We start from the raw sequence: 25,357 nt of genomic DNA on the forward strand, positions 1-25,357 counted from the left end.
TCCCCCGCACCCTGTCCAAGACAGGAAGGGGGGCTGATGACAGCCTCCCCCAGAACACCAGCTCTGGGGGATCAGTTCCCCCAGTTTGTCCAGCTGCTGCTCAGCAGGGGATTGGGGGAGTCTGGAGAAGATGTGCAGGACATATGGGGGGCCCCACTATCCGGGGGCTCTGGCTTCAGCTTTTGGGGATCAAGGGTCCCACTGGCCTCATACTGGGAGTTCTGGCTACTGTTCAAGGCACTTGTGTCTTTTGCCAGCCAATGGGCAAGGCTGGGAGCTCAGGTCTCTCCTGGGGCGTCTTTAACCAGACACCACGGTGATACTACAAGTCCCAGCAGACACTGCTCAGAGCAGCACTGCTTGCTGGGGGCTGTAGTCCTGCCCCCCCATCAGAGGCCCAATGCATGCTGGGAACCATAGTGCCCCACCACCACCAGAAACCCAGTGCATGCTGGGAGCCATATGCTCTGTCCCCGCTCCCACCAGAGACCCAGTGCATGCTGGGAGCTGTAGTCCCCCCCCCCACCAGTGACCCAGTGCATGCTGGGGGACGAAGTCCTGCCCCTGCCCCACTCACTTGATCAGGTAGACATCGTACTTTCCTGCCGAGCGGCCTGACTTCCTTTGCTTGAGCTTGCGAGTCCAGCCCTCAGGCAGCGTGGGGTCGTCGTACATGGGGCCGCGGTCCCGGATGATGGAGCGCCGCTGCTTGGGAGAGGCTGAGGCCTCGGGGGCAGCCGGGGCGGTCCCGGCTCCTTCGGACGTCTCCGCCTTGCCCGCCTCGGCCGGCTCGGCTTCCCTCTGCTTCTCCTTCTTCATCTTTTTGGCCTTTGGGGACTTGTCCTTGAGGCCCTGCAGATTTTGGTCCTCAGATTTTTCTTCCCTGGGGGGGATCAAAGAGCTGTGTCAAGGCCAGGGGGTGTATCCGGGAGGACTCCCAGTCAACTCCCCCATAAATATCCCCCTGGCTCCTGGGCCTGCCAGGGTCTGTGTGTGCGCGCGCGTGCAGAGCCCGGCATGAACCCGATCTCGGTCTGGGGAGGCGGGGTGTTTGTGCAGTGCCTAGTGTAACCCCGATCTCGCTCTGGGGGTGTCTGTGCAGCACCCGGCATGACCCCGATCTCGGTCTGGGGGTGTCTGTGCAGTGCCTGGTGTAACCCCGATCTCGCTCTGGGGGTGTCTGTGCAGCACCCGGCATGACCCGATCTCGGTCTGGGGGTGTCTGTGCAGTGCCTGGTGTAACCCCGATCTCAGTCTGTGGGGGCAGGGTGTCTGTGCAGAGCCCGGCCTGACCCCGATCTCGGTCTGGGGGGGCAGGGTGTCTGTGCAGATCCTGGTGTAACCCCGATCTCGGTCTGGGGGGGTGGGGTGTCTGTGCTGAGCCCGGCGTGCCCCAATCTCAGTCTGGAGGTGTCTGTGCAGCACTCTGCCTGACCCTGATCTCGGTCTGGGGGGGTCAGTGCAGCACCCAGCATGTCAGGGGGTCCTGATCGCTGATGCTCCCACAACAGTTACACACCCAACAGTGACCAGAGGATGGGCCTGGGCAGGCCCCAGCCGGCTGGAAGGAAAGCCTGGACCACCAGTGTCTCCTGTCGCACCCACCTGTGCCCAGACTCAGAGTTCAGTCCAGAAGCAGGGAACGGGGCAGGTGTCTGTTGGCAGAGGGGTCTATCAGCCAGAGGGCAGGACGGGAACCTCTGACTGGCAGCAAATAAAGTGTCGATTTATAAAGAGAAAGGGGGACTGATCTCTGAGAGCAGCTGATTTCAGGACTCACTCGGACTCCCGAAATCTTTACTGGATGTGGCTTCATTAGCCCGTTTTTCGACAGAACAGATCCAGGCAAGAAATCGCTGGTCAGTCCAAACTGAAACGTCTGGCAGGAACGGGACGTTTCTGACTGAGAAGTCTTGAAATGAATCATTTGGACTCTCTCATTTCAACACGCTCAAAATAACAGATTGTAATATCACTAATACAGCTGAGACATTGAATATGCGTGTTTTGTAAGATATGACGTTCTGCCATCCAAACCAAGCATCCAATGAGATTCTAGTTTTAGGCGCTCGCTGCATTTCTCTGAGTTAAGACTTTCAGATATTATAGTTGATTTATTCTATTCAATAACATGCTGTAGATGCTATTAACTCTTTTCTATGCTGTGTTTGACATCACAAGGCTCCAGTAAGGTTTGGGAGTCTTCTTTCATTTCAGGTTTCAGAGTAGCAGCCGTGTTAGTCTGTATTCGCAAAAAGAAAAGGAGTACTTGTGGCACCTTAGAGACTAACAAATTTATTAGAGCATAAGCTTTCGTGAGCTACAGCTCACTTCATCGGATGCATCGTGTAGCTCACGAAAGCTTATGCTCTAATAAATTTGTTAGTCTCTAAGGTGCCACAAGTACTCCTTTTCTTCTTTCATTTCACTTTGTTTAGGCTTCAGAGATGGTTTCAATCCTAGCTCAAGTCCCTACTGTCACGTAGGCATAACTGGGAAAGTTAAAAAGAGACGAAAATGGCTGAGAACTTAACAGCTGGACAGTTGCAGGCTGCTCACGGCAGCGCTGCCCGAACCTGGCATTATTCTGAACAACAAGCGCTCAGCCCTGCCCAGAGCTTGTCCCATCACTTTACGCTGACTCACCAGCCCCTCGAAGAGTCAGGGCCCCCCCCCACATACAGGTGACAACCTGGCAACCCTCCCATAGCTTCATAGGACACGTATAAAATGTTTTGACATCAATAGCTGTCAATCTGATACGGTCAAAATGTGCTAGACTCTTATTTTGCTTCATTTAGACTTTTAGATATGCTATTTCTACATATTTTATTTAAATTATTTACAAGATTTATGATGTTTTCACATTATAGAAACAAACCTATTGGATAAGGTTAAAGCGTTTTCAACTCATTTCATTCAAACTTTTAGATTGTATATTTATACATACATTCTATATTTAATATATTATATCGTGGTATATTTAAAATAAAACATTTGAACATCAAAATGAAACTACACAGTAAATATGTTTAGACTGCTGGTTCATTTCATTTTGTTTAGACTTAGGTGATTAAATGATATCTATTTGAATATGTACATTTAGACTTTCAGATAAGATTAACCTATTTATATAGTTAATATGGGCATTTAATATTTTATATTATATTGTTTTGACATAATCTAAACAAAATGATAAATTAAGGTAAAATGGCTTTAGACTTATCAGAATATTAATTTTAGTACTGTGTATGTTTATGAATATTTATATCTAACAATTTATATTATCAAAACCATTTGATAAGGCAAAAATGTTTCATTTAGACTTTTATTAGAATTTTTTTCTTTACAGTTGTAATGTTATATTTTACAGCTATTAAATATTTTTAAAATTGCTTAATACATGACATCAAAATATTCAATAAGGTTAAAACATTTAATTAATAGACTAGTCATTTTTACATGGTTATATTTTTATATCTATATATTTAATATTTTATATTAAACAACTTGAGAAGGTAAATGTGTTTTGTTTAGACTTATATTAGAAAACTATTCATTTTAATATCTTCGTTTTACATATCGTTAATTCTATTTTATGTAACCATTTTCTGGGATTGAAATGATTGGATGTTTCCAAATTGACATTTTTCAGAATTTCTGTGGCCATGTCATCTGTTTCGGAGGTCAAACCCTGCTTCAAATGGGCTGGATTTCCCATGGAGCACAAACCCCGTTTTCTGGCCAGTTCTAACCACACATTACGGGGTGGATGCTGGGTTGCTGGCTCATGGAACGGCGGCTGGGCTGATCCAAGGAACAGAGACGATGGATCTCCTGAGAGGACAGTGAGCCTAAAACACAGTCCGAGGGGGGCTGGTGGCTCCGCCTAAGTACCTCAGGGAGGGAGACGCTCTACTGCAGCTGAAGGACAATGTTGACACAAGAACAAATGGGGCAAAACTGGCCATGGATGAATGGAGGCAGGGCCCTTGCAGGTTTCCAGCCTCGAGCAGGAGCGGGGCAAACGAGAACGCGTTATGAAGGGAAGACATGCCATGGTAACCTCGAGGACATGTTCTCCAGTCCTCTGTTCTAGCTCTGGCGTGTTTCATTTCTGCTGAGGTCTCCCCGCCTAAATCAGCAGCAAACCCGGCTGCCGAGATAAATGCAGAGGAGGAGGATAGGGAGAAAATAGGAACCGTCTAGCTGCTCCGAGCTACAATTAACACTGCCGAACCCCCTCTACAAGTTGGTAAACAGCAGGCGCTTGTTGCCGCTCTGCTTCCTGGAAACCCAGTGGTGATATGGGAGCCTCCGGCGTGACGCTGAGGACGGCCAACGCTCTTCAGGCCCGGCGCTGCGGATTCGCCATACGCCAGGGCTGGGGGGGATCAGGGCCAGCAGGCTCAGAGCCGTATTCTCACATTAGCCCCAAGCCCTGAGACGCACACTGGCAGGTGATCTACGGCTGGGGGCATGGCCTAATTCATGGCCAAAACCTAGTCACCCACTTGCGAGTTGGGGTTTGAGCATGTGGGATGGAGGGGTGACTCCAGCAGGATCCCATTTTTATAAATTGGGAAACCAAGACACAGAATCTGTTCCTGTGTGAGGTTTAGGGGCTCTGTGCCATACCCTCCACCAAACTGCAAGCTGGTCAGTCAGCCTAGAGGGATCAGACAGAGGGGACGAGTCCAACAGGGAGAGATGTGCTCCCAAGCCACATGCAGGCCCCCAGCCCTTGCTCTGGGCACCTCCGTGGCCAGTTGCCACCGGCCGGAAGCCGAGGGGGCCCAGCTGGCAGAGAAGAGAACAAACCATGGCTGGCTCAGTTCCCCTTTAAAGAGGGAGCTCGGCTCACCAGCACACCTGGGCAGATGCCATGGGTTACATCCAGGCCAGCTGCACCCACTCACTGCGATTGGCACAGGCTCTGGGCAGACTCAGGCAGGGGCCTGCGTCCTCCTGGAAAAGGCAATTTCCGACTTGCAGTGCATGGCCACAAGTCTGTTTGGGGAGGAGGTTTGTCCTTCCCCTTAATGAGACGAGCTTAATGCCGGCACTCCGATGCTGCGTGCTCCTGGCTGGTTGGGGCTGTATTTGCATCAGATCCGCTCGGCAATGTGGATGATGCTAGCCAGCTCTGCCCCAGGATGGGTGCATCTCAGCGGGGCCGGATGTGTGTGGGGAGGTCACTCTGCCCCAGAGGTGGCTGCCTCTCAAGGTAGAATGAAGCACTTGGCCTTCCCTTGGCTTAGCCCCTTGGGGACCGGGGAAACCCTCGATAATTGTTCATCACACGCATGGCCCTGAACAAACACTTGGCCAGCTGGGGGCTGATGGGCTGGGCACTGCTACCCCGCACTGGCGGTTAGCACAGCAACCGTGATCAGGGTCCTGTTGTGCCAACACTCCCCCCCGGCCCCCATTCAGCCATGATTGGGGCCTCCGGCAGTTGACAATGGTGTTGGCGCTCAGGGGGGGGCAGGGGTCTCACCTCAGCCCCGCTCCAGGGGTCAGAGTGACTGGCACATCTGGGGCTTTATGGCAAATGCTCCCCACAAAGCCGGCAGGATCCATGGGGGGGGGCAGCTAACGACGCCTGCTCGCAAGCCCCCACGGAGAGTCCCCCCCACATTGTGCGGGTGTGCAAATCCCCCCAGCCCGAGATAAGGACCCCCCCAGCACTGCGGGGAGTGATGGGCCCTGCCCAGAGGAGCTCGTGGTCTAACCCGCAGAGGAGGGCAGAGGGATCTGGGGCAGGGCCAGGAATGTCTGGTGTTCCAGCCTAAGCCTTTCCCCTCTCGGCAGCACTGGGGGACTGCAGCCAGGCCCAGCCTCAGGGCAGGGGGCCAGTGCAGCACTCGGCACGATGGGGAGCCCGACCCTCCAGGGGTCCCTGGGAGGTGGTGCTCGGTGGTGGCCCCCACTCCTTTGGACCAGCCAGGGAGAAACACGCCCCACGGCCAGCACGGAGCCCAGCCAGGCAGAGGTGAATGCTGCTGGACTGCCCCCTCCAGCAGTTCCCCCAACGGGCACATGGTGGCGCTCGGGGCTCACAGACCAGCTGGCTCTGGCCACATCAGCTGGGAATGCCAGGCCTGCAGCGGATCACACGCCCTCCCCTTAGACACCAACTTCCCACCATTATCTGGGGGGGGTCCACTGGGCACTGCAGGGCCCCCCCAGGCTGAGATCTGAGCATGCTGGATGCTGCACAGTCCCTGACCAAGATGGAGGCTCCCCCCCATAACAGGAACCACAGACACACCTCCCAACCAAAATCAGAGCCCCCGTATGCACCGGGCGCTGCACAGTGCCCCTGAGCTCAGTTCGGGGGGGGGGGGGGAGCTTTGTGCAGCCCCCAGCGTGACGGGGACCTTGAGCTCGATGGGGGGGGGGGGCTGTGCAGTGCCTGGCGTGACGGGGACCCTGAGCTTGGTTGGGGGCAGGGGGTGTGCAGTGCCCGGCGCGATGGGGACCCTGAGCTCTGATCCCGCACGCAATACTGGAATCCAAATGACCTCAAGTCCCCACACGGAAGCCCAGCCCGTGTCCCTTGGCCAGAAGCGGAGTGGAGCAGCAAGAGGCTGCAAGGAGGCGGGTTCTCTGGCTGGGAGGGGAGCGGGGAGCCTCGAGAGGGAAGTGCCCCATGCAACCCAGGCAAGGGGCGGCAGGGAGGGACAGACTGACACAGACACGCTGCACTTAGCGACGCAACAGAAGCCAGCCAGATCCTGGCCATATCTCGACGGGCCCATCCGTTGGTACGTGGGCACCACTCTTCACTTCAGGCAAACGCGCTGTGGCCCATGATGCGGAGCCAATTCCAGACCTGTGGCCCCTGGACCCCTGGGTCCGCTGCCATCATCCCAGGGGTCCGTAACCACAGCCCAGTGGTTCTCAACCTGGGGGCTAACTAGGTCTCCGATTTCCAGAGGGGGCCGTACCTCCAGCCAAAAAGCTTTAGGGGTCTGCAAATGACAAAAGGTTGAGGACCCAGCTCCCGATGCACGCGGAAGAGTTAAGTTTTTGTCAGGGACTGTCAAGTTCCACGCACAGCCGCAGACGGAGGAGAGAGATCGTCCCCACGACAAGCACAAGGACCGGCACTGGAAGGACACTTACTTAGTGTGTTTTCACGGTTAGACGGCTCCAGCTCTTTGAATTTCAACATCTGGCACTACAGAACTGTTGTCTGACTCCCCCGCCCCAAGTTCCTGCATCTGGGACAATTTAAAAGGATAACCCTCAATATCATAACCCCCAACAATCAAATTCTGCCCAACCCAGTGACAGCCGGAGAGCTGGGGCCCAGGGAACTAAGCTTGAGCTGAGAACTGCCAGGCACTTGGGTCAGCAGGACCATTGGGGATGCTGGGACCCCAGTCAGCCACAGCGCAGCGGCCTGATGGCAGGAAGAGCGTGGGGCCAGGACGCTGGACTGGGGAACTGTGCTTGATTCCTGGCTCTGCCACACGCCCTTGGGTGCATCTCCCTGCCCTGTCCTGGGTTTCCTGCCTGTAAAATGATGATCATCCTGATCAAATCAAGCTTGTAATGCTCATATAAGAAAGCAATGGGCATGGCCTTACAATCTCAGCAGGAAGCCAGGCCCAGTATAAACACCTGGGTGGCTCTGGAAATGAGTTACTAAATAATGGTTGTCATTAGGTTTCAGAGTTAACACCTGGACCATGCGGAGCTGTTCCCTTCCCGGAGCGATCAGCTCAGACACGTCACTCTATCAGTCCTTACGCCGCTTCTCATTGCTACTCTCCGCCCAAAGCCAAGGCCTGGATTTTCAGAAGGGATAAGCAATCTGGAGAAGGGAAGCCATGTTTGTTCTCTGCTCGCTTGAAGGCATCCGACTTAGAACCACAAGTCACTCTAGAAACCCCAGCCTGCATTTCTCACGAGGACTTCGCTCCACTGGGGAGGCCCTGTTTGGCCAAGCGCCCCAGTTCTAACAGCAGCCAGCCAGCACGTGCCAGGGCCAGCATCGTGGCTCATGCACATAAGCAAGGCTCGGTCAGAGGTGCCCAGCCCGGCCTCATCGCACCCAGACCTTTGGGCTCGACAGCCTGCACGTGCACACGCTCCTTCGGCCCCGGGGGCAGAGAAGCTGCCAGATCCACCACCCGCCGCTGAGCCGTCAACAAGTGACTCCAAACCTCAGCCCTGACACGATGCTGATGCTTCCGCTCACTTGTGTCGAAGGCTGGTGAGAAGGACGCTCCCGTCACCATATGGCGCACAAGAGTCAATGCACTGTATGGCGCACGGTTTGGAGAGGCACACACAGGACGACCCCCTCCGTCTCTTCACTACACTCCTAGACGAACACAGATCTGGCCTGCACAGCATCCGGCCCCGATTTCGGGTGGGGGTCTGGTTAACGCCTGGGACAGTGGGGGTGCCAATCTCAGTCGGGGGGGGGAGGTCTGTGCAGCGCCCAGTGCAAGGGGCCCCCCCGATTGCAGGTTGATGGGGGCTGTGCAGAGTCCCATGCAATGGGGGGCAGGGGGGGTCTGTGCAGCGCCCTGTGCAAGGGGACCTCAATCTCAGTCGGGGGGTCTGTGCAGCACCCCATGCAATGGGCCCCCTCGATTTCAGGTTGAGGAGGCTGTGCAGAGTCCCATACAAGGGAGGGCAGGGGGGTCTGTGCAGCGCCCCGTGCAAGGGGACCCCCAATTTCCCGTGCTGTCCCTCTGATCCGTTCTGTGCAGGGACATGCTGAGACGCGATGCTCGAATGCGCCAGGCCACGGAGGGTTCCCACACAGCTCCTGCCACCTCCTTGCAACTGGAGTGGCAGCGCAGACGGAGGGAGAAAAGGCCGCAGCAGCCCTGGCTGCGTGGCCACACGTCCCCGCGGGAGACGTCGGGCTGAGGGAAGCCAACCCGCTGCACACCCAGAGTGGCCAGGGCTGCGTGCAGTGCCCTGGCATTAGAGAAAGGAGGCTCTTTGCTAAGGAGCCAAGCGTGAGGGAGCAATTAGGGCTCCCCGGATGGACGCTGGGTATGGATGGGACCAAGCGCCGGCTGCGGCCCGACGGACTGGAGCATGTTTTGCCCTCTCAGGCACTGGGGCTTTGCCCAGGCCCCGAAGCAGTCCCCGAGCCGCACTGCTGTCCGCCCCCCATACCAGCGTGGGGGGGGAGGGGAAAACGGAGCCAGGTCGCCATGGAGACCAGATCTTTCAGTAACAACCCTGGGGCAGCCTCTCACCATCCAGATCCCAGAGCTCCATCCCGGGAAATTCCCAGCCAGGACACCTGGGTTCCCCTCCTGGTTCTGCCGCACTGCCCCAAGAGAACGGCCCTTCCTTTCTCCTGTGCTTTGCCTGGGCTCTTTAGACTGGTGGCTGGTCAGAAAATGGGGGGCTGGCCTTTTCCCAACATAGCAGGGCCCCAGTCTCGGTTGGAAGGCAGCTGTTCAACATGGTCTGTGGGGGGGTGATCTCGTTCGGGGGTATCTGTGCAGCACCCCACATTATGGGGGTCCCCTGATCTCACTCAGGAGGGGCTGGCGCTATTGTCACACAAATCACCAGGTCAGTAACATGCTCCCCAGCTTTGCACAGGCGGGAGGGTGGGACAGAAGGGCTCACTGACCCCCACCTGACCAGGATCAGCCAGTGCACTGACTGATGACAGGGCCCACCTGACTCCCCCCCCCCCCAGCCTGAGGAGCGACACAAGCGTGTCCCCCCCCCCTTCATTCTCTCCACAGAGGTGTGAACACTGAGGATAGAACCCAGGAGTCCAGCTCTAACCAACTAGACCCCCACCCAGAGCCAGGGGAGAACCCAGGAGTCCTGCCTCCTCAGCCCCCCGGGCTTCTTCTGCAGCTCCTGAGAGTCCCAGCCCAGGCCAAGAACCTCACTGCGCTAGGCGCTGTACAAAAGCAATCGCTCACAGTGATGGGAGGCGGCTATAAAAAGGGCCAATCCTACCCTAGGATGGTTTTCCAGGAGATCTTGGGAAGTATTGATGCCGTTGGCATTGGGAAGAGCCTCATCTGGAATCCTGGGCCTAAATTCTGGACACCCCAGAGGACTGCAGACTGGACTGGCACAGAGCCAGGCGGCCAGGAGGGCCTGAGGAACAGAGGGATGATCTTACGAGATACTTGTGAGGAAGAGCAGGGCTTGGGTAGCCTGAACCGAAGACAGAGGCAATCTGGTAGCCCTCCGTAAATTTCGTGAAGGTGGGGGGCGCCCCAGGGCAGGGGACGAACTAGTTGATCCAAGAACAAAGGGGGATAAACTGGCCAGGGACCAGCCGGTCTGAAAACGGGAACGTTTCTAACTGTTGGGTCTAGGAAGAGCCAGGGGAAAACATCCTCACCCGCTGGAAGCTGGATACGTTTATTGATGAGGGGGCCTCAGTGAGCGAGGCCAGATCCAGTCCTGCACTCCCATGTCGGGATACCCTGGAACTCGTTAAATCAATAACAGCGTCAAGCCGGACAGGTGCAAGAGATGCCCAAGGAAGCTCAGCCAGACGCCTGCCTTGCTCCCATAATGCTTCCCACGGTCATGGCGCCCAGCAAGTGCTTGCCATGTGGCTTTAAATACAGAATCCGTTCCTTTGGCCAAGGGGTCCTATGTGATGGACCCCAGGTAAGAACCGCTCCCCAGGGCTCTGGGGAAGTAGTGGATTGAATCTGGATCTAGACGCCAGGCCAGAAGGGATTCAATCACCAGCTGAACCTCCTGTATAGCCCACGTCGATCCAGTGCACCCAGACTGCATCTTGCATTTCTTCCTGACAGGCTTCCAGCCTTGGAGGACAAGGTGGAGCGCCTGCCGACAACGGTAATGCAGAGATGAATTCTGCTCATCATTTCCACGCCTCTTCCGAGGGCTGGCCACGGCGGGGGGAAGAAACCCACCCCACTGGTGCACGTTGGCCAGCCCTGGATTGCTCCTGCCACATTCCACAACAAAACCACCAGTGCTCAGCTCATAAAAACCTGGACCCAGACCGAAAGGCGCCCAGTCCAACCCAAACCTGCCCTACACCTCCGGCGCTCGCTCTTCAGTACTTCAGTGGCTCCTGTAATCCTAGGATCTGAGCCCCCCACAATCATTAATTCATGAGAGTCCCGATGGAATGTTTTGCCATCAAAAATGCTGTTTTGTCAAAAAGAAAACTTTCCACAAGAGCATGTTGATTTGATGGAGTTTCATCTGGGAGGCAAGGAGAGGGGGCTTGAAACAAAGCATTTCAACCCCAGGGGAACAGCTACATGTCTCATTCTGAAATGTAGTTTATGTTCTAAATTACAGATGGCTCCATTTTTCATTTCAAAATGTATTTTAGTTTATATTCTAAATTATAATACAAGATCCAATTGCAACTGATTTTAATTGGAACAAAACATTTTTGACCTTATAGGAATATTTCAATTTTATTTTATATTCTAGATTATAACAACGTATGATTTAAAAAATCGAAATGGTACCAAAGCATTTCGACGTGGTGAGAGCACTCTGATTTCAGTATTGCTCTTCGGAAGGAAAAATCAAACGTCCAACTACAAACTGGGAAACAACGGCTAGCTGGCCCGTCTGCGGCACAGGAGCTGGGGGTTAGAGCAGATCCCAAATTACACGTGAGCCACCAGTGCGAAGCAGTTGGGAAAAGAGCTAATACCGTTCTCAGGAGTGTCAGATGTACCCCACCGGAAGGAACTGTCCCACTCTGCGCGGTCTCAGCTGGAGCAGTGTCCGGTACTGGGCACCACTCGTTAGGAAGGATATGGACAAATTGGAGAGAGGCCAGAGGAGAGCAACAAAACCAATCAGCGGTTTAGGAAACCTGCCTTGTGAGGAAAGGTTAAAAACACTGGCATGTTTAGTCTGGAGACCAGAGGACTGAGAACAGCCTTCAAATCCATTAAGGGCTGTGATAAAGAGGATGGGGATCAATTGTACTCCATGGCCACTGACAGTAGGAAAAGAAGCAATGGGCTTAATTCGCAGAAGGGAGCTGAGAGCAGATGCTAGGAAATGCTTTGTAACTCTGACAGTTCAGCTCTGGAATCAGCTGCCACGGGAGGTTGTGGGATCCCCAATGTCGGGGGTTTTAAGAACAGGTTGGACAAACCCATCAGGGATGCTCTGGGTTTCCTTGGTCCTGCCGCAGGGCTGCACTAGATGACTTTGCAAGGTCCTTTTCAGTCCTACCGCTCAGTGATTCTATGATTTTTCATATAGGGAATAATTTGATTGTATATTCTAAACAATAGAATATACGTTGTAAATCGGAAGACGACTTTTCAACCTCGGGCCATTTCAATTGTTCATTTTCCAACGTATCGTATTTCGTATTCTAAACTATAATGAAAGACAACTGAAAAATGCTGAAATCCAAAGGAGACATTTTGATTTCATCAGAACGTGTCCATTCTTCATTTCTCTAGTTATTGTATCAATTCAAACGAACAATTAAAAAGGTGAAAATCGGAACAAAACATCTGGACTTGATTGGAACGTTCCAACCAACCCGGAACAAAGCAATTCCCAAATTTCATTTGGTGGAAACCTGCTGCTGTTTTACAACAAGACCAGATTTCAAGATGGCGGAATTTCCTGCAAACCAGAACCTGAGGCTCCTGCTGGAGCCCTGGATTTCTCCCCGCATGCCCTGGGACGGACGCCACTGCAAAATAGCGCCCCGACTGCCCGAAGAGACAAAGCAACTTGTTTACGCAGGAAGCCTATGGCGTTTAACAGTCGTGAACCTGGCCACTGCCCAAAGCATTGGGCCGGCCTCCCAGGCCAGGGCTGACTCACTGTGCGTGCACAGCGCCTGGCGCACTAAGGCCCACCGGTCATGAATCTAGGTTACCCAGCGTCAGGCCTGGATATCATGGTGATACCATGATCAAGTCCTAGCAGTGGTAGTGAGGCAGTGGGGTATTGTCAGAACTCCTGGGTTCTTTTCCCGGCTCTGCCAGTTGCTGTGTGACCTCAGTCACCTCACCTCCCTGATCTGTGCCTCACTTTCCCATCCTGCTGCTTTGTCTGTTTAAACTATCTGCTCTTCGGGGGAAGGGCAATCCTTCACTGTGTGCGCAGGCATGTGCAGCACCCAGCACAATGGGGGCCCCCCCATCTCCGGTGCCTCCAGGCGCTGCCTGTTTGCCCTAATTCTGCTGACTGACTTTTCAGCTGGGGCATAAAAAAGCATAAGGGGCTGAGCCTCGGGCCCTCGGAAAGGCGTCGTTCCTCGGCTGCTAGCGTGGTGTTTCCCCAGCTGGAAAGGGCGGCTGTAACTCACAAGAGTGACTCAGTGACATGGTGTCAGGCTCGCTCCCTGGGTGGCCTTTCAACTCAGCCCTGAGCTTGCACCCCCAGCAGAGCGGCCGGAGCCGCCCCGGTGCAGGAGCTGCGGGGACCTGACCCGGGAAACCCACACACCGGCAGCTGGGAGTGCAGCGCGGCAAGGAAGGTAAGATACGACTGGCCGCGGCTTGAAACTTTTCCTTCCTTTCCGCTGCACCCCAGGCAAAGCTGAGGCCTGCCTTCCACACGCCTGGCTCAAAGGGCTCCTACTAGTTACTTGGCACCTGAAAGGTGGGCCCAGGTGCCTCCACATTTTCAGGGTGCCCGACTTGAGACCCTTTTGAAAGGGCCCTGGTCACCAGCCCTCTGAAAAAAAGGCCCCTCTGGGCCCAAAAAATAAAGACATCTAAAATCACTGGTTTTTAAAACCTCTGCACACGTGTCCCCCTGAGGAGAGACTGGGGACCCCCCTGCATCAAGTGCCGCACAGATCCCCCCACAGACTGGGACCCCCTGCATCAGGTGCTGTACAGATCCCACCCCAGACTGGGGCCCCCCAGCATCAGGTGCTGCACAGATCCCCCATACACACAGACTGGGGCCCCCCTGCATCAGGTGCTGCATAGATTCCCCCCCAACAGACTGGGGTCCCCTGCACCAGGTGTTGCACAGACCCCCCCCGACTGAAACTGCCCCCCCCAGCATGCTGGGAGCTGCACAGACAGAAATTGGACCCCCCCACTCTGCCAGGAATAGCACATACCCTGCCCTCAACTGAGATCAGGGCTCTCCCCATGACACTGACACCCTGCTGCCCCAAGATCTGACCTCCCCTTCACTGCACTGGGCTCTCCAACCTGAACAGTCCTCGACCTAGTTAATTATCAACCAGGCAAGACAAAGAGTGGGGAAGGGAAACTGAGGCACCGGGCGGGGCAGGGACTTGCTCAGTCACCCAGCAGGGCAGAGGCACAAGCTGGGAACGACCTCCTTGTCAGTGACATGGGCTGCATGTGGAGTCCATGGCACCTCCGCGGGCCACAGAGAGAAACCAAAGGGCGTCCTCCACGCGGGGCGACCTCACTCAGCCAGCCACGCCACAGTCAGAGAACGGCACGGGGCCGGACAGAGCCGCCTTGAGGGCCAGATCCAGCTCCACAGACTGGAGACCTGGACGAAAAATGACCTGAACACGCCTGAGGGGTGGCCAACTAAGGCAAAAACCAACCAGACCCTCCTGCTGGTTTGAAAACAGAGCAACAGACCCCACAGCCCACTGCCGGAGCCCACCGCCAGCCAGGAAGGAGCTTGGCTATTTGCTTGGCAGGGGGCTGCCCCGCGCGAACTGCGGGGTCCTGCGCCCCCCCTCCCCAAAGAGCAGCACACCACCAGCGCTGAGCAAATGGCAGCATTGTGAGGGGAATGTCACCAGGCCCCTGGCTGCGATTGGGGGACCCGCCATCTCTGCTGGGTGCCGCACAGACCCCCCCCCGGCTGCAATCGGGGGGCCCCCCCATCTCCGCTGGGTGCAGCACAGACCCCCTCTGCCAGCTGCAATCAGGGGACCCGCCATCTCTGCTGGGAGCCACACAGACCCCGCCTCCAGCTGCGATTCAGGGACACGCCCTCCATGCTGGGTGCTGCACAGATACCCACTCCTTGGCTGCGATTGGGCACTCTTTTGCATCCGGCTCCCCAAACAAGCCTGGGGATCCCTGTTCATGCCGGTGCACACAGACCACCCCCGAGATTGGGGGGACCCCTCTGCACTGACCTCCACCTATGCTGTGATCAGGGGCTCCTTGATTGTTCCGGCCAATTTGCCAAAGGTCCCAGGGCAACTCGGTGTCAGCGCCGCAAACAGCGACCCCCGAGCCTGGCAAAGCCGGACGCAACTGTGGCGCTTTCCGAGCGGCGAGAGACATTCCCAGTGACCCAAAGCTGAGGGGCTGGCAGACGCTGTCCCCAGCACAGAAGGCGGGAGAGACAGCGTCTTCCTTCCCCACCCCGTAGCCAGCTCAATGGCCGCTCGATTCACACTCCTCTTTTCAGCAGCTCGGGCAATTCCTCGCCCACAGAAAGGGACAAAATAAAGCATCCCCAGGCCTTTTGTGCCAGCAGCTTTTTAAAATTCAAGGCGGAGGGCTCACAGAAAGGGGCAGGAGCTCACTGCGCCGCAGAGGGGAGCGTGTGGGCACGGCGGGTGTCCAGACGAAAGGAGGCCCAGAGCGCTGTTTTCAAGAGGGTGCCTGAGATCAACAGTAGCGGCAAAGAGAAGTCTGGTCCCACGGATCGGCGCCGAAAACGGGGCCTCTGCACAGGGGGCTCAGGGAGAGTGACAAGCAGCCGCCTTGGGTAGGTGGGCTGCCTGAGGGCTGGGCTGCCAGGACATGGCAGGAGGGGCAGCGGCGCGCGCACTCCTCGAAGGAGGCTGGGCGGGAATCGTACAAGGAACATGCTCAGACACGGAGCCAGCGACGGGAGGGGGCTTTCTGCACATGCCGCCCTGCCTGGGGACACCCAGCTGCCAGCTCCAGCCACTTCCTCAGCGCACAAGACGTTTAAACCTGACTCTTGGAGAAGAAAGAAATGCGGGGGGTGAGGGGGGTTGACATGCGTGCGCGCCCCGCTGCCCCCAACTAAACCCCAGTGCCAAATCCCCGCATCAACACAGGCAGGACACAATCTGCCCCTGGGGGAACAGCCTCACTTCCCTCCGGTAACCACGGGACTTCTGCAAGGCTCAGATTCCGAAGGGCCGGATCCTGGCTGGCTACAATCGGCCGGAGCCCCACCGGAGGTGACGGGCCGGATCCCGGCTGGCTACAATCGGCCGGAGCTCCCACGTTAAGTTACAGCCATTCGGTCAGCCTGCAACAGCTGCAAGATCCAACCTGTAGATTTTAAGATATTTAAGTTATTGTCTGAACTTAACTTCTGCATCACCCAGGCTGCAACTCTGTGGTGGCAGGCACCTACTTCACCCTCCAACGTACAGGAGCAGAGTCAATGCCCTTCGCTGAACTGCCTTCCAGCTTGCATGGGCTGGCAGCGATGTTGCGGGTACCCTGGCCATGTCCCAGTTCATGGCACTGCCTCAGGCGCGACCCCACCCTGCTGCAGCCTGACCCCCTGCCCACAGAGATCACTGGCTTTATCTGTCAGGGGGATGGATTTGAACTGCCAATGAAAAGCATGGCCTAAAACCCCCCTCATGCCACATGTGCGACTAACTAGGGCCGGTGCTAACCAGAAGCAGGCCGTGTGTCACGCTGCAAACTGGTCGAGGAGCCTAATGAGCTCCCATTGCCGCTCCGGGGCAGTGGCCACCCTGGGCTTTGCAGCTGAGAAGGGACTTGGAAGTTGAACACCTGGGGCCAGGAATTTGCTGGAGTTTGCCGGGACGCAGGCATGCTCTCTGTGGTCCAGGCTCTCCGCCTTACTGCACCGGGCTCCGCAGGCACCCCTCAGCCGAGACTGGGGTCCCCCGGTCAAGCCAGGCACCGCACAGCCCCTCTCATCTATAGCTGGGATCCACACTGCACCAGGCACTGTACAGAACCTCTCGTCTGGTACTGGGGTCCCTGTTGTGCTGGCTGCTGCACAGGCCCCCCCATCTGAGGGCTCTGGGGTCCCAGCATTGCACCAGGTGCTGCATAGACCCTGACTGAGATCAGAGCTGCACACACCACCCGCCTTGTGTGAGGTGCTGCACAGAGTCCTGCCCCCCCAGGTGAGATCAGTGCCCACCCACATCCCCGATACTGCAGACACCCCCGGAAGAGACTGGGGCCCCCCCATCACGCCAGGCACTGCACAGACCCGCTGAGAGACCATCCCTGACCCTAAGATCTGCCAGTCTCAGGAGGAAAGGAAGGGCCGTATCCCACCCTTCAGCATCTCAGGGGACACGCTCTAGTGGGACGAGTGAGACTGGCCTGCACAGCAGCTCCGACGCCTGGGGCCTTCCACTGTCATAATAAGAACAATTAATGCTTGAGGCCATTAACGGGGAGGGCAGGGTCTGGTATAGAGGGGCCCTGATCTCAGTTGGGCAGTGGGGTATCAGAGAGACAATGGGGCTGGGTACGGGGGTCTGCACAACCCCCAGCACAATGGGGCCCCCCAACCTGGGTTGGGGCCCATGCAGCGCCCGGCAAACCAAGGGGCCCCCCGACCTGGGTTGGGGCCCGTGCAGCGCCAAGCACACCGGGGCACATTCTCAGTCGTGAGTTCTAAGCCCCCCCCGTGACATAAATCTGTCATAAAATCGTAACCACGCAAATGCCACTGCATACGCTGGCTGACTGAACCCAGTGCAGCAACTTCCACACCAAGCAGGGACAAGTGTTCATTTCAGGATGAAACAGACAGCGTGCAGGAAGGTGAAATTCACTGTCCTGAGACCTGGGTCATGGAAGTGACTCAGAGGAGAGGCCAGGGCGAGAACCCAGGCATCCTACAGCCCGGGCCAGCGCCAACATTTCAAACAAGTTTCACTTTCTGCTCCCTGCCTCTCCCCATGGCAGAGAGCTGGTTCGCAGCCGCACCGGACCCGAAGCTGCTATTTGCAGAGAAAACTTACAAAAGAATTTTAATATTCTGCTTTCAAACCCCTCAAACTCACAGATTTCAGGGGATGGGGGAGCAAAGGAACACTTCTCCCGTGCTGCCGCATCCAAGCATTGAACGCCAACGCCATGCAGGGGCGGGAAGGGCTCTCTCAGAGCACCGGCTTGGCGGACAGAGTTGAGCCAACAGACGTGGTGGGCTCGAGGTAAACACGAGTTAAAGAGCTTTGTGATCCAAGCCGGTTCCGGCCTGTTTTTCACAAGGGAGGACTGAGATCACCGCTGGGATCAAGCCCTCTGTGTCGCAAGCAAAAAAGGAAAAGGAGTACTTGTGGCACCTTAGAGACTAACAAATTTTGTCTCTAAGGTGCCACAAGTACTCCTTTTCTTTTTGCGAATACAGACTAACTGTAGTAGTAGTATGGCTGCTACTCTGAAACCAAGCAAAAAAGGAGGCGCTCGCAAATGGCGGCTGGGCTCTCTGGGTTTCCCTGAGAACTCCAAAGCAGCATGCCCCAGCCCCGAGCCATCTGACGCTGCACTTGTGGACGTTCACATACACAGTCACAAGTGGCTTGCAGAGTCAGGCCTGATTTCCTACCTCCGACTCGGTCCAGCCGATCCCAAACCACTCCCTATACGATACTTTCACACAGCCACAGATTTAGACGCCTGCCTTGGGAACCTCCTGGCTGTGTTTGCCACCATACCTCGTAGGAGCTTCTTCAGATTCACAAATGAAAAAGGCCTGGTGAGAGCAGAATGGGAGTCTGGCCCAGCAAAGTTCACGGAGGCGACAAGAACAAACCCTAAGCTTTGGGCACAATTTGGAGCACCTTCTACCAAGCCAGCCTCCAAACTGCTGGCTCCTGGAGCAGAAAGAAAGGTGGCCAGCTGCGGCCACCCCAAGCACACACGGAGAGTGCCGGACGGATGAAGATCCCCCAGCAATCCAGATAAACGGCACCAGGTGATCCCCTGCAATAAAGACATACCGGCACCGGCTGCACAGCACAGAGAAGGGACCGTTCAGCAGCCCTTCAGCCTCCAAAAATATAATCCCTGCGGCCCAGCCAAAACCACCAGAAGCCTGGTTTTATCTGCTGCCTACCGGGCTCCCGCGGCTCACCTGCCCACCGCTGGCAAGAGGGCTCCGCCCTCCAGTGCCTGCTCCACACCTTCGATATACCATGAGTGCCCTTAACAAACCAACGTACACCAGGTGGCTACTCCCTAACGCACGCACTCTTATCGATCACTGCTATTACAGCAGTCACCAGAGGGGGGCCCCTGTTGTGCCAGGCAAGCCCTCACTGACCGAGAGTCGGGGTCCCCCATCAAGTCAGATGATGGATGGGCTCCTCTCAACAGAGATTGGGGGTCCCCTCATTGCTGCTGACAAACATTGGGGACCCTTTTCGCACCAGGCATAGCACAGGCTCCCCTCCCTTCCTGATGGGAGCCTGTTGCTCTGGGCGGGTCCCAACCCACCCAACTAGCGTAGCCAACTCTTGGGAATTCAATCACAAGTCTCACGACACGTGGTGGGTTTTCTCCCCCAAAGCCCCAGCTCCTGGGGTCATTTGAGTATGGGCAGAATGTCAGACTTCAATTAATTTCCAGTGCTCACAAGTCTGGAGAAATCCTCGAGAAACCTGACACCCAGCAGTACAAACCTTCAAAAGCCCCATATTTGGGCAGGGGCAAAAGAGTTTGGGATTTTTACATGGATCTGGTTTTTGGTACGTTTGGGGGTAGACACCGGGAAAGCTGCAGCGTATACCCCTGCTGAGAGAGAGACAGCAAACATCCCACCAGGAATGCAGCTGCTGGCCCCTGTTTGTGCCTCTCATGGACGGGATGTAACATTTCAATGACCTCCCTTTCAAACGCCCCTTAAGAGCGTGTGGCGAACATGGGCTGGAGGGGGGGCCAGTTGATGGCTCCTGCTTCAGGGGTTTTGCCAACTGCTCTCCTTTAGTCTTCCCTAAGCTGTTATGAGTGGCTGGACTTCTCACGGCCCAGAGAAACCACGGCCCTGCCCATCTCAGGCACTTGGGACATTTTGCCAGTGCTCGGATCCCTTCTCCAAAGGCATTAAAACCCCAGGGGGCTAAGCAAGCAGACAGAGTGTCACACTAACAACTAATGGGTCTGGCTCAGGGGTCTCCGCACAGCCCAGCCCAGGGTGTTAAAACCAGGATCCCAGCTCCCAGGTATAACAGCCAGAATAAGCCCTTCTCCCGCAGTCCTGACCCGGCACTATCAGCACTTCAGTTGACCAACTGGTTCTTCTTTGGACACCACATCTCCAAGACACAGCATCAAGACGTAACTTGACATCAAAACGAAACAGATGCAGACAGCTAGGAGCTGATTGGCAGGTTTTTGCCAAATAAGAGATCAGTCTCCATAAAACTGGGCTTCCACAGCCAATTCATGTCCTTTCCCTTTTGAAAACCACCCTGCCTGTAACCATTTCCTCCTGGTGCAGCTTCATGCTAGTTCCCTAAATGCCAATTCAAAATATTTAAGCTTAACGGTCGCATGGGAGTGAACATCTCTTCATGCTCCCAGCACGAAAGAACAGCTTCTTACATGATCTTCCGCCAATCACATCAATGCTCAACATTTATCCCATGTTCACTAATTAAAGCGGGGCAGAACAACACAGTCTCAGCCCCACAGAGCTTACAATGTGTGGCAAAAGTGTGGAAAGCACTATGCAAATCATTACCACCCCAATCTGGGCCCTTGGTACAGACTATATGTTAATACTGCCTCGATTACACACACTCCCTGATTCACCAGACCCTGAATAACCCCAACTCCCAGGCAATCCAAGTGGCTCGTGCTAGTTGCGAGCGTAACTCCTATTGCACTCTCAGAGTAAGTTTCTCCCCAGAGACAGGTGCTTTTCTGTCTCCACTGGAGATCCCGGCTCCTGTATGCCCGATTCCGACGCCATGCACGGAGCGAGAATTCATGTCCTATGAGTACTTGTGGCACCTTAGAGACTAACAAATTTATTTGAGCATAAGCTTTTGTGAGCTACCGCTCACTTCATCGGATGCATCCGATGAAGTGAGCTGTAGCTCACGAAAGCTTATGCTCAAATACGTTTGTTAGTCTCTAAGGTGCCACAAGTACTCCTTTTCTTTTTGCGAATACAGACTAACACGGATGCTACTCTGAAACATGTCCTATGAGTGTCACGCTCAAACAATCCCCTCCTGCAAAATCCCGTGATTTTGTTGAGTAAACAGTGATCCCGTCAGGACCGGCGTGGGAGGTCATCCCCATGCTACACAGAAGAGTGGGGAAAACCAATGGAAGAGGAAGCCTGAAGCCAGGAGACTGGGGTGAACAATTTGTGCCCAAGGAGGGAAAATGTCATGAAGGTGACCCCAGCGGACAGGGCTCAGGTGACAGTCTGCACGGGGATTACCAGAAGGGCTGGTGGGAATACAGGGGGACAACAGGGCTGGGAAGCTGCAGGAGTTGGCACAAGATGGACAATGCTTTGCTGCTTTGAACTTGACGCTGCCCGGCAATAATGCCTTAGCCTGAGCATGCCACGACATCCTGAGCTGGCTTACATGGGGAGGCGAAGCGTTTGCACAAGCATGCAGGCCACGGCACTTTGGGGCCCTGGTGTGGGTGATGTGAGCAATATTGGGGGAAACTGGGGGGCTGGCATGAGTCGGCAACTCCTTGGGGCTGGCATGGACCCAGACAGGGTGGCATGGCGGTGTTATGGGGTTAACATGAGCCCACAATACTGAGGAACCTGGCGCGAGTCTGCAGCACCTCGAGGCTGGAGCTGGTGTGAGCATGAGCAGAGGTGTGCTAGGGGGCTGGCATGCGCAGGACTGGGGCAGGACCTCAGCACCAGGGTGGGCAGATCCAAAAGACTAAAGGGGTGTCAAAAGCAGAGCCTGGACAGCTCCTGGGCACCAGGGGCTTGAGCGTGGGCAGGGAAAGGGGTCACCAGGAGAAGAAACAGGGTGACCTGGGAGTGGAATTGGCCTGGTGGAGCTGAGACAACAACAAGCTGGCAAGGGAGCTGGTAATGAGTGGGGCTGGGGGGGCATCGCAGGACTTGATGTGAAAGGGAATCAGGCAGCAACATGGTGTCCAGGAGGGACAGGAGATGTTGGTGTGAGCCAGGCTGTGCAGCACCATGTGCAGTAGTGGGGGGCCTGGCACGGGTGGGGGCATGATAGTGCCATGGAGGACTGGCATGAGCAGAAACAAAGCTGCCATCAGTAGAGTTGGTGTGAGTGGAAACAGAGCACCACCACAATTCTGTGCAAGGGGGGCTGGCGTGAGCAGGCCTGGGGGGCACCACAGTGCCAGGAAGGGATGAGCAGTAATAGGGCAGCACTGAGGGGAGGAACTGGTGCTAGTGGGGTGCTCCGGGGGAGCGGGACTGAGCGGCTCCGGAGAGAAGGGGCTGGTGTGAGTAGGGGCAACACAGAGTTGAGAGTTGTCACAAGAGGGACCCGGAGCAACACCAGGTTGGCGTAAGGGGCACCAAGGGGAAGCGTTGGCATGAAAGGGGGCTGGGCCACACGGGGTGGTTGTTGTGAGTGGCACTAGAATCGTGCAGCTCACATCAACACCTCCGAGGGGGCTTGGCGTCAGCTGGGCTGTGGGAGGTCAGCACTCAGGAATTGGCAGTAGCTGGCCAAGTTGGCGTGAGCTGAGTCAGAGGTTGGCGTGGGATAGGCCGTAGGGCTCGGCACTAGAGGGCTGGTGTGAGCCGGACTGCGGGGATTGGCATGAGCCGGGCAGGTCGGTGTGAGACAGGCCCAGGGGGAGGACCAGCACTAAGGGGATGGCGTGAGCCAGGTGGGTCGGCACCAAGGGGGCTGGCATGTAGTAGGCCGGGGAGTCGGCACTGAGGGGGTTGACGTGAGCAAGGTGGGTTAGCACCCAGAAGGGTGGCGCGAGTCGGGCCGTCATTGGTAGGGTTGGTGCGAGTCGGGCCAGAGGGACATTGGCAGGGCTGGCTAGCACAAGCCAGACAGGCTGGCCTCTAGGGAGACTGGCGCGACACGGGCCGGGCCGGGGGAGGCTGGCGCAATTCGGGGGCCGGGCCAGGCCAGGCCAAGGGGGCCGGCGGGTCTCGGGGGCCGGGCCGGCGCGAATCGGGGGCCGGGCCGGGCAGGTTGGCGCGAATCGGGGGCTGGGTTGGACCGAGGGGGTTGGCGCGACTCGGGGGCCGGGCCGGGCCGGGCCGAGGGGGATGGCGCGACTCGGGGGCCGGGCCGGGCCGAGGGGGATGGCGCGACCCGGGGGCCGGGCCGGGCCGGGCCGAGGGGGTTGGCGCGACCCAGGGGCCGGGCCGGGCCGGGCCGAGGGGGTTGGCGCGACCCGGGGGCCGGGCCGGGCGGGTTGGCGCGACTCGGGAGCCAGGCCGGGCCGAGGGGCTTGGCGCGACTCGGGAGCCAGGCCGGTCGGGTTGGCGCGAATCGGGGACCGGGCCGGGGGGGTTGGCGCGACTCGGGGGCCGGGCCGGGGCGGGCGGGTTGGCGCGACTCGGGGGCCGGGCCGGGCCGGCGCGGGCGGCTTGGCGCGACTCGGGGGCCGGGCCGGGCCGGGCCGGGCGGCTTGGCGCGACTCGGGGGCCGGGCCGGGCCGGGCCGCGCGGCTTGGCGCGACTCGGGGGCCGGGCCGGGCCGGCGCGGGCGGCTTGGCGCGACTCGGGGGCCGGGCCGGGCCGGGCCGGGCGGCTTGGCGCGACTCGGGGGCCGGGCCGCGCGGCTTGGCGCGACTCGGGGGCCGGGCCGGGCCGCTTGGCGCGACTCGGGGGCCGGGCCGGGCCGGGCCGGGCCGCTTGGCGCGACTCGGGGGCCGGGCCGGGCCGGGCCGGGCCGCTTGGCGCGACTCGGGGGCCGGGCCGGGCCGGGCCGGGCCGCTTGGCGCGACTCGGGGGCCGGGCCGGCGCGGGCCGGGCGGGTTGGCGCGACTCGGGGGCCGGGCCGGCGCGGGCCGGGCGGGTTGGCGCGACTCGGGGGCCGGGCCGGCGCGGGCCGGGCGGGTTGGCGCGACTCGGGGGCCGGGCCGGCGCGGGCCGGGCCGCGTGGCGCGACTCGGGGGCCGGGCCGGGCCGGGCCGGGCCGCTTGGCGCGACTCGGGGGCCGGGCCGGGCCGGGCCGGGCCGCTTGGCGCGACTCGGGGGCCGGGCCGGGCCGGGCCGGGCCGCTTGGCGCGACTCGGGGGCCGGGCCGGGCCGGGCCGGGCCGCTTGGCGCGACTCGGGGGCCGGGCCGGGCCGGGCCGGGCCGCTTGGCGCGACTCGGGGGCCGGGCCGGGCCGGGCCGGGCCGCTTGGCGCGACTCGGGGGCCGGGCCGGCGCGGGCCGGGCGGGTTGGCGCGACTCGGGGGCCGGGCCGGGCCGGGCGGGTTGGCGCGACTCGGGGGCCGGGCCGGGCCGGGCGGGTTGGCGCGACTCGGGGGCCGGGCCGGGCCGGGCGGGTTGGCGCGACTCGGGGGCCGGGCCGGGCCGGGCGGGTTGGCGCGACTCGGGGGCTGGGCCGGGCCGGGCGGGTTGGCGCGACTCGGGGGCCGGGCCGGGCCGGGCCGGGCCGGTTGGCGCGACTCGGGGGCCGGGCCGGGCCGGGCGGGTTGGCGCGACTCGGGGGCCGGGCCGGGCCGGGCGGGTTGGCGCGACTCGGGGGCCGGGCCGGGGGGCGTGAGAGGTTGTTGGCAGGCGGGAGCCAGCAGGTCGGCACGGCGGGGGGGTGGGGAGGGGGTTTTGCACGAGCCCGGCCGTTGGCACTGCGAGGGGGGGAGGGGCGGTGGTAGCGCGACAGGGTCAGGTTGGCGCGAGCTGCCCTTTGACCTCCCTGCCCCCAGCTTCTTCCCTCCGTCCCCAGGTGAGGGGCGGCCCCGCCCCGGGAAGCGGGGGCCGCTGTGACGCACTCGGGACCCCCCCGGGCGCGCGCGAGGGGGAGGAGGGACCGCCGCGAGCGGGAAGGAACCAACGGCCGCAGCCCCCCTCGCGCGCTCCCCCTCCTCTCCTGGCGCGGGGCCCGCGGGATGGGCCCGTCCGACTCCCTCCGCGCGAGGGGGGCGAATGGTCCCGTCCCCGCCTCTCCCCTCCCTTCCCCGGCCACTCACAATCTCTCCTCGTCTCCGCTCGGCGCCGCCGCCATTTTCTTCGCAGCGAAGAACCCGCGGGGAGTGAGGGGGGGTGGGGGGGAATAGACCGAGCCGGAGAGGAAACCCGGAGCGACGGGCCCCGCCCCTCCACTACCATTGGACAACGAAGCTGTCGCTCACTGTGCCGCCGCTCGCTCATTGGACTGCGCCGTTGGCCCCTACAGGCGGGGTCGGCGCGCTCCCGGCGACCGTTGGAATTGGCGCGAAGCGCTGTCAGTTACAACGTTCTAAAGAGGGCGGGGCTGAGGAAGCGCGCGCGGATCCTGATTGGGCCCCGGCTGCCTCTCTGCTCGTCCATTGGTCCTGCAGTCCATCGGT

General features: G+C 58.4%; 1 protein-coding gene across 2 annotated transcripts in view; it reads right to left on the reverse strand.

The window, feature by feature from the left end:
• The window catches only part of MECP2 (methyl-CpG binding protein 2), a 33,602-nt gene extending 8,508 nt beyond the window's left edge, over positions 1–25,094 (reverse strand). Inside the window, exons 1-2 of one of the 2 annotated variants that reach the window (XM_043501328.1) lie at positions 24,998–25,094; positions 578–883 (exon numbers count right to left, since the gene is read on the reverse strand). In XM_043501328.1, coding sequence (XP_043357263.1) covers positions 578–883; positions 24,998–25,032 — 341 coding nt within the window. In that variant the 5' untranslated portion in view covers positions 25,033–25,094. Of the gene's footprint in view, positions 1–577; positions 884–18,471; positions 20,856–24,997 lie in introns of those variants that run through there. The other variant, XM_043501329.1, reaches the window with a different exon arrangement.
• Between the last annotated feature and the right edge of the window lie 263 nt (positions 25,095–25,357).

This window comes from Dermochelys coriacea, chromosome 23 (assembly GCF_009764565.3).
Source record: "Dermochelys coriacea isolate rDerCor1 chromosome 23, rDerCor1.pri.v4, whole genome shotgun sequence".
Taxonomy (NCBI): Eukaryota; Metazoa; Chordata; order Testudines; family Dermochelyidae; genus Dermochelys; species Dermochelys coriacea.